The sequence below is a fragment of the Falco naumanni genome, chromosome 2 (genome assembly GCF_017639655.2).
Source record: "Falco naumanni isolate bFalNau1 chromosome 2, bFalNau1.pat, whole genome shotgun sequence".
In the NCBI taxonomy this organism is placed as follows: Eukaryota; Metazoa; Chordata; class Aves; order Falconiformes; family Falconidae; genus Falco; species Falco naumanni.
This window is the reverse complement of record NC_054055.1, coordinates 8,680,104-8,693,890: the sequence shown is the minus strand read 5'-3', so window position 1 is coordinate 8,693,890 and position 13,787 is coordinate 8,680,104. Positions and strand designations below refer to the sequence as shown.

At 40.1% G+C, this 13,787-nt stretch overlaps 1 protein-coding gene across 10 annotated transcripts in view; it reads right to left on the bottom strand.

Annotated features, from left to right (window-relative positions):
• DLG2 (discs large MAGUK scaffold protein 2) overlaps positions 1-13,787 on the bottom strand; it is a 1,042,746-nt gene that overhangs the window by 562,544 nt on the left and 466,415 nt on the right. For all 10 annotated transcript variants that reach the window (XM_040583241.1, XM_040583240.1, XM_040583242.1 and 7 more), the window contains one exon: positions 11,268-11,429. In XM_040583241.1, coding sequence (XP_040439175.1) covers positions 11,268-11,429 — 162 coding nt within the window. The remainder of the gene's footprint in view (positions 1-11,267; positions 11,430-13,787) is intronic.

Sequence of the window (13,787 nt, the reverse complement as noted above, 5' to 3'; positions counted from 1 at the left end):
GCTGCATATACCTACATGTGCTTCAGCCACTGACTGTCAATCTCCATTCTCATGGTTCCCAACAACCAACTATTTGTAAAACATGTTTGCCTACAAAGACATTGTGCTGGAAACAAAGAGAAAAAAAAATAGGGACAGTGAGAGAGGAAAAGAGCAATGGGACAAAGCCCAGGGACTGCATCTTCCTCAGGCTGTTTCTCTACCCTGCTGCATTCACATATCTCCAAACTGGCTCAGATCCCCCTTAGTTTGAGATAATGACCTAGCATAGAAACTCAGCTGCTGAGTCATTCCACTTCAGCAAGAATATATATGAGAAGAAAAAGGTGTGGTGATAAAGTCAGTATACGAAGAGTTATGGAAAGTAGATATAGGTGTACATTTCCAGTGGTTCTATCGTCCAGTTGAACGTGTAGAGTTTCCAAGTCATTCTGGTCTGCAAGATAAATCTGTACTGGGAAATGTTATCTATCATGCTTCTCTGCAGCTACACTGTAAAAAACGTTTGACTGTGCAGCTCTCCAAATGAAGATACAGCCTCTAAGCAGACACACATGCACAGTCCTCCAAAGACAAAATATGTGGAAATACCCAGTATGTGAAGCGCTGAAGGAGAATAGGGAAACAAACTAACTTTTCCAAAGAAAATCCCCAAACTTCACATTTTTAATAGTAATAATAGGCTGGCATGCTGATTATTAGGCTACCACTTTGCTCAACACTTTTTCTTACTGTTTAGAAACATAAATACTGATATGACGCTCTGCCTGGTTGATTGTTGCCTTTATATATGCAGTTCTATTTCTTTATTAGTCTTTGAAGTACAAGAGTTTGTGGTCCTTGTGGCCTAGTTTACACTCCAACATAGAGAGAGGATTTAAATTCACTAATCCCAGTATTTTTAGGAGACAGTAGGTAAGTAGCACTTTCAGAAACAGAAACCTGTCTTGAGTATTTTAACTAAGATTGCTTGAGCTAGTTTTCCTGAAGTTCTGATGTTACAGCTATTAGTAAAGCATAAGCAATGCAGAAACACCCCTGTCTGCACTTCATTGTACTCATTCCCATTTGCCTTAAGTAAATAATATCTCCAGGATACTGGAAAAAAGCTTTTTAGAAACAGAAGTAAAATTATGAACATAATAATTAGGAAAACAACCCAGTTTCAGCTGAAACCTCTAATTTAGTTCAGATCTGCTCAGTCTGCACATTTGTTGCAAAATAGTAAAGGAAAGCAACTGCCTAACTACTACTCAAGAGGAAACAGCAGCGATTTGAATGTGAAATCAGATGCAAGTGTGGTCTTCAGAAGCTGGTTGAACATTAACATTCCTAGAGTGTTAAGTTGTTAACATTGTGCTATTTTGGCCAATTCCCAGTAATTAATATAAGCCTTTATACTCACATGCTAGGTACTATCACTGAAAGTTCTGTTTCCCTGCTTGGCATTTGCTCATCTACTTGATCAAAGACACAATTTGTGACATTGACTTCAAAGTAAAAGTTCCTTTATTTTTGGAAACACCATTAATCTTTTCAGCCTTTCCAATGTCATGTTATCAAATATAATAATGTTATCAATTATCAAGTTTAACTGATTTTTAATTTTTTTTATTTGGAAGCACAAGCTTCAGCCACTAAGGGCTGATTAAACCTAATGCAGCAATGCAGGCAGATGTTTATTATAACTGTAGTGGAAGTGAGGATCTGAAAAAAATCAGCTATGTAAATTTTCCATAAGAACACAATTCATTTTCTGCATAACACTCTTTAACCTAAAAAGCTACCTTCTAGCTCTTATGGATGTAAAAGACATATTCTGCTCACATTTGGAAGATAACAGATGTAATTCACTATGCTTGAGTCTGTTGGTTGAAAAAAAAAAAAAAAAAACACCATCAAATTTCATCTCCTGCTGCTCAGGCTCTCTGTAAGTCTTAGTAGAATAGAAGCTGCCCAGAGTGCTCCCATTTCAGTGGGCAAATGTGATCCGCTAGACATTATAACATTCAACTGTATCTCATATTGTTTCTCTTTGTGATGGGGGGGGAAGAAAGTCCACCTTCCAGTAACAGAAACAATACAAACCATTCATAAAGACCACATAGGACACAGAAGAGACAGGTAGAACCATGTCTCTTATTCTGTCAAAAGAGCCAAAAAGCAAAATGATCAATAGAGTGCAATTATCTTTAACAGGAAGGGTGTAAATTGTTATGTGTTAACAGCTACCTGGTACCAACTTCTACTTCATGGGTGGCTTGCAGTATTAACAAGATACATGTATAGGAATGGCTATAGCAGCAAAGTAAGGAAGAATTACCTAAAGGGGATATACAGGAATGGCTCCTGAAGGTAATTCAGAAAAAGTAACAAGAAAAAGGTACACACAGATTTGTTATGGAAAAGAAAAACAACAGCATGGTGATGGAAAAGACAGCAAAATGTACTGTGGGAAATCAAGTTAGTAAACAGTGCAGGTCTTTAAAAAGTCACCCAAGTCATCAATCCTGCTGACTATTTTTTGGCATTTCCCCCAACTGCACCAGCTTCAGTAGCAGTACTGTCTGTAAAAGATTATTAGAAAGCAAATAAAATATTCTGCTGAAATAGATATGTTGAACAAGACCAAATGCCAAAAAGCATTTGCCACCTAAAAATGTTTCTGGGAAGTCTCAATTAGCTATTGATACCAAGAAGTCACACAGTAATAGTCTCTAACACTCTTAGACTAGGTTCTTGGAAAGAATTGGAAAATAATAAACAGTTCAGAAAGATTTTTTTCTCTTTTAAATGCCAGAAATTCTGGGTGGTTTTTTTTCCACAGCTCCAAAATCCACAAAACTATATTACAGCAAGGTGAAATAAGAGCCATGAGAAACAGGAGTTTAAAAAGGAAGCACTTGAAAACAAAATATACAATATCTTAAATAATTGGTCTGGTGACCAAGCTACTCTTCTGTAAGGTCTGAACGAAGAGATTCTGTCCTCTTCATCCTGGAGGCTGCAACCGTTCTGGAACTTCTGGTGTTGCAAACTTCTGCTTTGTACTCTTATACCCGATATTGACAAAAGCCAGTACGTTCTCCACGTGTCACATCACTGGATGCATACACCTTCTACTGAGTGAGTGAATTACCAGGATATTCCTCAGGGAAAGAGTAGGCTAGCAGTTCAACGCTTCATTGCAAATGTAGAGTACATTCCCAAGCGTCAGTAGTAGCCGAAGTCTGACAGAAGGGCATTTCAGCTACTGAGCTTAGGGAAACAACTGGAGTTAAACCTGACTGACATCTCTGAGAAAAATCCCTCCTGTTGTTACAGTCTGACTAATAACACCAAGATGCTTTATTGCACTTTTCATCAGGAGGCCACAAAACACTTCAGAAAGGTGGCAAAAATCTTCACAAATACTTTACAAATATACTGATATTTTTGTACTCCTAGACTTGAAGAAACAAACTGAGACAGCATACAAATCTTAATGTTTGTAGCACCTAACAGTGATTCCATGAATTTACTGGATAGATTTCATTTGTTTCAGTTGGGAAAAACCCCACCTTTATAATAGTACACCTCTATTTTTTATTTTGTGAGTATTTCAAATGGTCAATGCATCAAGGAAATGGCTCAGAGAATTACAGGGAAGCAAGGAGTAACTAGTACTATGCAAATCATGACAGAAAGACAAAGAAAAGGGGATTCCTGTAATCTCTCATTTTTTTGGTTATGAGAGAGACATGACCAAAAGTATTTGCAATACATCAGACTTTCCAAAAAATAAACCTCAGAAATAAGATTATCCTTAAGGAAAAATCTACTATCTGAAAAGAAGATAAACCAGCTAATTAATACTAATGGCTAAAGCACCCCGCAGATGAAGACCAGAGAGTCCTGAAACTGCAATTCAGATTAACATTTGTAAAGACCTTAAACATCCAGGAGGTCCATATAAAGTCAGTGTCCATAGCCTGAAAATATTTTCAAATTCCTTCAAAAATTCCTTTCTTTATTCTTCAGGCAAATCTAACAACATGTAATGGGCTAGTAGACCCTGTCAGAATTTTCTTTGCTTGTGTCCATATTCGCCAAAAACAAAGGATTGCGATGCCTGAGGTTAACCTTAAGTTGCTGAGATTTCTCCAATTAAATCACCCACTGACAGGAGCAATTTTATTTGGTTTGGGTTTTTTTTTTTTTAATTCTGTCAGAAGCTAGAAAAACAACAAGATACTGTCTGCAACAACATAAATCATGTAGAAAGCCATTAATCAGAAATCCAAGGCAAAAGAATCAAGGACATGAAACAATGGACTTTGCTATTAGGACAAAACCCAAACCCTATTCCTTGTTCGTAACTATTCTTCACTGTAACATTAAAAGTTTCCACCATTTTAGGACTTTCTTTAGAGTAGGACAAGGACTGCAAAAATGGAAGATGTTCCTGCCCACGTGAAACTGAGACAAAATATTCCTCAGAATACTAATTTATAAGCTGCTTATTTTGCCTTGAAACATAATGATATAAAATAAAAATTCAGAGTTACTTTTGCCACTTCTCTAAGAACAAGCACAGGCACATTTGTGTTTCCTTTGTCTTTTAATCCGATTTTTATATTAAAAAACATAGATCACAGATACAGATCTATGATATATGCTTATCTGCTGTTACAGTAAGAGATAAGAGAAAAGCAGTTCATGATTAAACATGTAACAAGTGTTGTATCTTAATGAAGTAACCTACTGAATATTCAGTGGAATTCACTAACAGACTGACTGCAGTATGGAGCTTTGCCAATAACTGCATATTAAAAAGGAGAAGGGGAATAAAAAAAATAGACAAAACAAAACAAAAAACCTCAAAACACAAATGGTAGGAAGCTACTAGGGCAAAGATCAAAAGTATTACTATAAGATCATTGCTACTGGGCTGAGCCACCCTGGGGCTAAAAGATGATTCATGCAGATTAACTATACTTATGAAAAGTAGTCAGTGTAAGCAAAGAAAAGGATGCAAGATTAAATTTTAGATGGCTTGGTAATATATCCATGCATACATTAATATGTCCTCTATATAACCCCAATTAGTTTTGTAGCTGCGAAAGAAAACTTCAGGCTTCTGTTCCTGACATGTAACAAAGCATGAGCCTCTCAGCCCTCCACAGCTCTTAAGAGCCTCTGAAATGCGGCATTTGTTCTGGAAAACAGCCTGAGCTATGGCACAGCTTCAGCTGTTTGACACACCCGAGCAACAGAAATTAAACCAAATTCAGCCTTATCTTGTCCTCTTCCCCCTGTCTGAACTTCAGCCCTAACCTAGGGTTCTTCTCCAGCATTAGGAATTAATGATGTTCAGCAACTCTGGAAAAATTAATGGGGTTTCTTACCACAGTTAGATGACACCCTCCCCCCCCCCCCCCCCCCCCCCCCCTTCCAAAAGGACTAGAAACTGTATTTACACAGGGCTATCAGTCATGGTAATGCTGAAAGCTGCAGCAGCCAGCCTTTCCTGTGTAAATCTGGTTCCCTGGTAGCTAAAGGTATTTACAGTTACAGGAGCAGAGGACTTCCCTGGAGCTGCTCACCTAAACCAGCTACGCAGGCCTGTTGAGTGTTTCCTGATGCGGTGGCGCAGCTCTGTGCAGCAACATCTCCAGTTAATCTACAGCTCACAGGATCCACTGCAACATCCTGAGTCCAGGAGTTTGCTATTTTCACAGTACCTGTGACTAGTGCATGACTTTGAGACTATATTTTTACTACTGAAATACAATCCAAAATTGGTCAAATTGAGAAATAGAACTGTCACATCTGAAAATAATTGTGTAGAATGTTTTAATGTTATTTATCCAAATTGTCTTTGGAACTCAACTTTTATTGAAGTGAATGTTAATTCACGAAAAATAGCTCTTACCCCATCTCCATTTTTAAACACAAAAAATTACTCTTTATGACAGTTTCCAGAAAGATCAAACTAAGACTGATCTTTTCCCCCCCACAGATTAATTAATCATCCAGGCTCATCCTCAGAGTCTCTTTCCCTATCTTTGTTCATCAGTCAGACAAGCACAGCAACCGCTGTAGCGGGGCAGACTCACACTTGGACATGGAAAGCTTCAGAGATTATGAAAAAGCTGTTTCATTACAGACAGAAAAGAGAGCACGCAAGATTCCAGGAGCCTTCACAGGAATGACCTTCCTGCAACCACGTGGATAAAGAGAACAAGAGTCAGGCAAAGGGCACTGCACACTCCACATAAGATGGGAGTCAGGAAACAGAGAGAATCATCTAGGAGCAGAAACAAACCATCTGTCCCCACTAGATACAGAGAATCTGAAGTGACTGGTAAGATGGGGCTTAGAACAAATGGCAACGTGCTGCAGTGGTGAGGGAAGCAAACCCCCTTCTTCCGAAAAGCAATTTGCAGAAATGTCAACTCACGTATAATTTTAAATTGGGAGACCACTGAGAAAGTGAACTGCCCATTTGCTCCACGTGGAGATGGTTTTCCCCTCTCTCAGCTGGAAAATCATTCCGTCTATCTAGACTTTCTGTACACTGTCAGCAGCCCCACTGAGCTGCCCGACAGCACCCGGGGATAGGAAGAAAAGGAGGAGTATCCAGAGTGGCGCCTTCCCTTCTAGAAAGTGAGGCCATCAAAGATGAGGCAACTGAAGAGGTTTCTGTAATTTCATGTTTGAAAACATCATAGGCTAAGATAATAACAGCAATTTACCTGGCTGTTTTTTGCACAACTGCCATTGATGGTTACACTCAAACCTTGCATTAAATTAGGAAATGGACATTTAAAATGTTCATGCAACAAAAAGATGCAAGATCCTTACATGGACTTTTACATTTAAGCTTATCTAAAGGAAGGGGAATATACTTAAATCAAAAATACATCTAACATCACAATAATACTAATAAGGTTAGTTTAGAAGCCAGAGTTTTGTTCGTTTAATGAACACTAATTAGCTCTATTCCTAGGAGGAAGGGAAAGAGAGGTTTCATTTAATTGAGACAGAACTTGCATGTCTGAATTTCAGGTACGGTTGTGTTGTATTCAGATTTACCAACACACCAGGGATTCAGAAGGCACCTGATTTCTAATAAGGCATTTTTTACTGAATTAGCATTTTCCAAGCCATATAAGCAAACCTGGGTAGCAGGTCACTGAAGCTTGAGGCAGAGCAAAGGATTCTGAGCTTACTGCACCATCTAGTGACAAGTAAGGGGAAGTGCAAAAAAATCATTTTAAACTCTTTTCATTGCATTACATACTTTTCCCTTTAACAGATTAATAAAAGACAATTTCATACCTCTGTAAGTTGAAAAGAACATTTATCATCTTAGTATGGCAATTCGTTTCACAAAACCTCTTGAATGTTAGCATTTTCCCAAATGTTAATACAACCACGTAACTGAGAACATCCTTTATAACTTCAGTGTTTGACATTCAAAGTTGCTGAAGTTGCTGTAAATTTATGTTCTTCACACTAATAAGTAGATCAACCTTTAATAAAAGTTTGCAGCTTTCTAAAATTAAACATTTTCGAGAACAGAGTTGACTGTACAGCAAATGCTACATGACTAGAAAACCAAAATTAATGCAAAAAATCTATAAGTTACAAAAGTAAGACTCACAGTGAAAAGAGGTGCTAGTTTTCAGCACAACTATTCTTTCTTATTATGTTCTGAAAGGAAGTAATCTGGCTACTGCACACTAGATTTTAGTGACTTGAAAGATAACATGTCTAATATGAATAGCAGAAAACCTATTCACACTCCTAAACAGTATTTATCATAACCAGTATCTGAGCGTCTCAGAGATTTTTCAGAACGTCTGAGAACTACATCTGATAATTCAGCACACAACTAGCATAAGGTCATTAAAGAAAACTTTTTATATTTTGGTATCTAAGAATACCTTCTGAAGTAATCAATAATGACATGTCCCATTAGGATATTTCTGGACTACATCAAACCACATGATCTGGAACATGAAATCACAACCACGTTCTTTAACAATTTGTGTGCAGCAACTTGATATGAAATTTAAGACGCATCTGTTCTGTGGAACATGAACCGTACCAGGCATTTTGAATCACACGTGTTAAAAAATATGGGCTAAATCCTTCCATCCTGAGCGTTAGGAAGTCTTTCAAGAATCCTCTAAACGTTTTAACTGGACATGGACACAGGGGTATAAGCAGGCCCATGGTTTCTCTGCCTAAACTTCAACCATCCACAAAACTTGTAACTGCAATGATACAAGTCTGTGCTCAAGCTGTCAAGATCACTTATGGATGGGAACTGAGATGTTCACTGAAAACTTGGGCACACGAGCAGGGTGATGGTAGCAAGCAGTTTGCCTGTAAAGACAAGATATAACATCTATGGCTTTCAGAGGTGGCTGTGGGTGCTCGTCAGTTGCTGGGGCTGGAACCAGCCACCCTGAAGGGCAGTTTTATGACTGCATGATCTTTGCAAATTACTTTCCAAATAAACACAAATTACTGGAAACAAGCAACTCTTTCCACTGCCAAACTCAAGTCACTTTGGAAAAGTGATGCGATTGAGATGGATATGTGGCTTGGCTTTGGGACAACACTTTGGTTCCAAAGCATCTTAACTAGGTTATTTTTATGCTCAAATATTTTTCTTTTACGATACTATTTCAAACACGAAAATATTGGGTAAATCATCCTGTCCTCAGGGCATTGTGCAGACACTACACACAAAAACCTGCCCCAAAAATTCTTTGAGGTGCACCCTGGTGCTGTGGACCCCACAGCAAAATTCAGGTGGTGAAATGCAGCCAGGCAATAACTTAAGCCCACTTGGCCAGACAGCACCCCTTGCTCACACAACACACTTGCCAGCTGGGTGGTTGGTCAGACAGACAGTCCTAGTGACACACAGGAGCTGATGTGATCCCTGTCTGGGTACAAGCAAATTTGTGACTTCCATTTACCCTCTGCACCAAATCCTCTGACCTGTATTCAGAAAACTGGAGCAGAACAAGTCAACCTTTCCAGCACAAATAGGTCTCAGTGGAATTTCCTAAACAGCTTTATCCCACTGCAATTCCCAGTGTCATCTCACTCCTAAGAAGCTGACAGGCTGTATTTGGACCCCAGCATTTGTTACATACCCTCAGAGCAGGATTCCAGCAGTTCCAGCTTTCACACAAAGCAAAAAAAATAAAAAATATTTAAATTGCAGGCACACTTATCCAACCAATCTTTAAAAAGGTATTCTACATTTCCCTAGGAAGGCATGCTATGGGTTGAGAGGCAGTGTGTCTAATTCAAGACAACAACAAATTCTGATTGAGTTTTAGAGGGTTCGGAATGATGTTTCTCAACTATGTGGAAATGACCGCAACAAAAAAAACTTCTGAACAGGGTTTTCAGTCAATTCCCAGAAACAAAAGTGAATCCAAAGCAGGTATATCAGAGAGGAAGTGTGCCATGAGCTCTAGCAGGTGGTTTACCCCAGCCTCCTGAGCTAACTCTCTACTGAAGGTTGAGGGATAGGACACAGACTGCAGGAGAAAAAGCAGGAACTTCAAAAAAGGCAGAGTCAAAGACAGAAATCCTCAGGCTGAGGAAAGAACTTGCAGAAGACACTGATTTCCACGAGGAAATATAATATAGCTCCTTTCCTCCCATCACTTCAGAAAACAGTAGCAAATGACTTTCTTCCATCACAAGAACAAATAAGATTGGGAGCTGGTTTAAGGCAACTGTAGATGGCTGGGGATACCTTCAGCGCACTTCATAAGCTTTTTATCATCACTGCTACACTATCAGCTTGGATCACACAGCCTTACTTGAATGTCTCCAAATGTGAAGAAAAAAATAATCCGTTTTTGACTTTTATGAATCAGAAGCAACACTCTAATCTTAATACTCAAGGAGCCCTAGAGAGGTAGGGATATTTCCCTTCCAGGCAAAAAATTGCTTTGTCTGTGATTGTCCCCTGAGGTTACACAGAGGCCACATGGAGGTAATCCGTTCCAAATAACTACATTGATCTACTTCAGCATAAGAAGCTATATCACTGCTTGATACCATTGGCTTCTGCAGTAGAAGTTAGGTAAGCAACCTGGAAAGCTGCTAAAACATAAAAAGACAAACAACATACAAACTACAGACAGGAACAGGAGCAGAGGACAAAGGTTCATTCACATGGCTATTCCATGAAGGCTCAGTGAACACCAGCTGCATTCACATCATTCTTTAACAATAAAGATTTTCTTTCACTTGTAACCTCACTGAAATCACTCTGCTAGGCAAGCTAGCCCATTTCACAGGCTTTGAGCATGAGGAGCAAAGCCCATCTGCCTTGTTTGCCATTTAGTTAATTACTGGAATAAAACCATTATCCAGAACATCACCACCTCTAGTAAAAAACACTTCTCTTCTTCCCCTTCCCAGGCCTAGTAGAAAATAAAATCTGAAAACCATCATGCTCATCACTCCAGCTGTGCTTCTTGCCTTAAAAGTTTTAGGAACATCTTCAAACTATTGTGGTCTTATTAAAGAGCAAATTTACTTTCAGGAATGGATTACTTTTTTGTTAATATACAGGTTCACTATGAAAATAAATATTTTTCACCCAGCAAGATATATCAGAGGACAGCAGATGTGCATACAGAAAAACCTTCTACATTGTATAAATAGTTACCTTAGTTAATAGAGACAGGTCTCTACATCACTCTGAGTTGTAACAAAACCCACAGAAGACAGTAAGTGCTTAAGTAGTAAGGATCCAAATAGTGGCAAATGAGCTTCCTTTCCAGGCATAATTTAGGACTTTGATACAGCTTTTTGAAAGATGCAAACCCAGCTTTCCAACACATTTACAGTATTATTGTTATTTATTTTTCAATTTCTAAACAAGGGCAACCAGGAAGGGTAGCCTGCCATTCCAAAATCACCGTGATACTGAGGCCAAGGACCTGCATTATTCCTTTCTCAATGTACATAAATACAGCTCATTCACCAAGAATGATTTTTACTCGAGCAAAACATCTCACTCAAAGCAAAAAGCTTACATCTCAACACAAAGCTCTGCTAGCTAAACCATCACTTGTTACACTACAGCAAACCTTGAAAACACGTCACAGGCAATCAATCTGCAATACCTTTCAAAAAGCAGCTTGTCTGTTTGTATAACAAAGTAAGTTTCCCAAGCGTTTCATGCTACATGTTTTGTCCTATTTGAGGACGAAAGCCGCAGTGAATATTGATCCTACCTTCAAAGGAGAAATGTGTGACTGTAAGACATATCCATGAACATTCTCTATTTGAGACAAGTTCTTCTCTGACACATGAACAAGCTCAGGGCCTCTCACTTCATGGGTTAATCGAGGCAAAGTATGGTCATGTGGAGCATCCTCATCTTGATAACGATATTTCTAGAGAAAAAAAAAAGCAAGGAAGAACAAATAAGCTTTGAGGAGGCATTGCACATGTATTAATATGAATATAGAATAACAGAAAAAGTATCAGACACTAGCTAATATAACCACTGAATTTCCTAATCTCTTCTGAAGAGAATACATCATTCTTTTTTCAATATTTCAACAAAGCAAGAAAACATGGTATATCACACGGACACACAAAACTTATACCATCACATGGACATCTGCGATGACAAACTAACAAAGGTTGATAATAAAAATAAAAAGACACGTTGATCAGCTGAACTGTAGCTTCAGCTCACATTTCACATCCCTGCATTAATAGCTGTGCCTCTATAGCCTTTCTCTGCAAAATATTTGAGTCATTTTCCTTTTAGCACCATGTATTCTGATGCTGGAGAACAGAAACACACTTCCACAGAGCCACGGTCAGGCAGAAAATTACTCTCCAGTGAATTTTTCTTCTTACCCTGAACACCCATTAGAGTGGGAGGTGTTATAACCCTCTGCTCCACGGAGAGGCAACACAAGAAACAGGAAGCAAGCAGCTTGTCCAAGAGCCAAACCAAAGCTTCTAACAACAAGGAATATAACCCAAAAAAATTAAATGAAACTACCAAGTCTGTCCTTCAGCTAGAATCCCTTTTATGAAGGCATCAACCACTCAGCTCATGGGCTCCAGCTGGATCTTCTGGTGGGGTTAGAGCCAACTGGAGCCACCTGGAATCATATGTATGGCAGGGGCAGCCCTGACCCCTCCTCCCAGAGGTGCCTGCAGCCCCCCTGCTTCTGCCAAAGCCTTGCCTTTTAAACCCAGCACGCATACATGCTGCTGTTTTGAGGGAGAAGGCTACCAAACAAATTCACATGGCATAACAGTGGTGGGGCACGTTAATGGCTGTATAAGAAAAGTAAGTCCTAAGTTTGGGTACACCCTCAAGGACGTTGCAAAGCAGAACTCTCTGCTGCTCCTGCATTTCATTTTGACTCCTCAGTTCTGGGGTGTTACTTCATTACTCATCCTTCCAAAGGAAACCATCCCAGTTTATTCCTGCCTTCACTTTCATGTATGGAAATGTTTCAGCAGTTGCCAATTACTTTCAGAATACACATGTGACATGAATTATTTTCTTTTCTGGGATATGCCTGCAACCCTTCACATATTCACTTTTCAGATAACATAATTAATGAATATATAAAATGACTGGCACCAGACAAGTATCATTTGGGCAAGAAGCCATCAGCTTGATAGATGGTACTCCAACCAATGTCACATTTAAGGCTTGGCACACAGATCATTTAGCCCCAAGCAATCAATTATTTTTGAATCCAGTGAGTACTCTCTCAAAAAAGATGACTACTCAGAGACACCCTCTTTAAAGTGACTCATTTGCTAAAACGTGATTAGGAGAAATAACCACAGAATACCAGAGCCATCTCATCTCCCTGGGAACTGGTAAAAGGAAAAAGTCCACAACAGCTTTGTAAAGATACAAGGCAGCAGTGGCAGAAGCCATAAGAAGCTTTGTCATAGAATCATTTGGGTTGGAAAAGGGCTTTGAGAACATCAGGTCCAACCATTAACCCAGGACTGCCAAGCCCACCACTAAACCATGTCCCTCAGCGCCAGACCTACACGTCTTTTAAGTACCTCCAGGGCTGGGGGCTCAACCACCGCCCTGGGCAGCCTGTTCCAGTGCTTCACAACCCTTTTAGTGAAAAAAAGTTTCCTAATACCAAGTCTAAACCTCCCCTGGTGCAACTTGAGGCTTTTTCCTCTTGTCCTATTGCTTGTTCCTTGGGAGAAGAGACCAACTCCCACCCACTACAACCTCCTGCCAGGTAGCTGTAGAGAGCAACAGGGTCCCCCCTGAGCCCCCTTTTCTCTGGGTTAAACGCCCCCAGTTCCATCAGCTGCCCCCCCCGAGCTGTGCCGCAGCCCCTTCCCCAGCCCCTGCCCGGCTCTGGACACGCTCCAGCCCCTCCGGGTCTGTCTGGGGGTGAGGGGCCCAACGCTGAGCCCAGGGCTCGAGGGGCGGCCGCACCAGGGCCCAGCACAGGGGGACGGGCACTGCCTGGCCCTGCTGGCCACGCTGCTGCTGACACAAATATGATACTATCTATACAAATACTATTCTGTCCAGATCATTCCTGCAACTTTACAGTGCAAGAAGCCGTGAAGCAGTGTGAGCGGCATTAAAGAGAGAACATCTCCGTGCCCATCGGTAAGTCCTTCCCACATCACCACGCCCCAGTGCAGCTGCCACACGAACTAGAGCCAAGGCCCAGGGGAAGCAGGTTCACCCCAGGCCTCGCACTCCTGAAAACCAGAACACTTGCGTGGATCTCCAC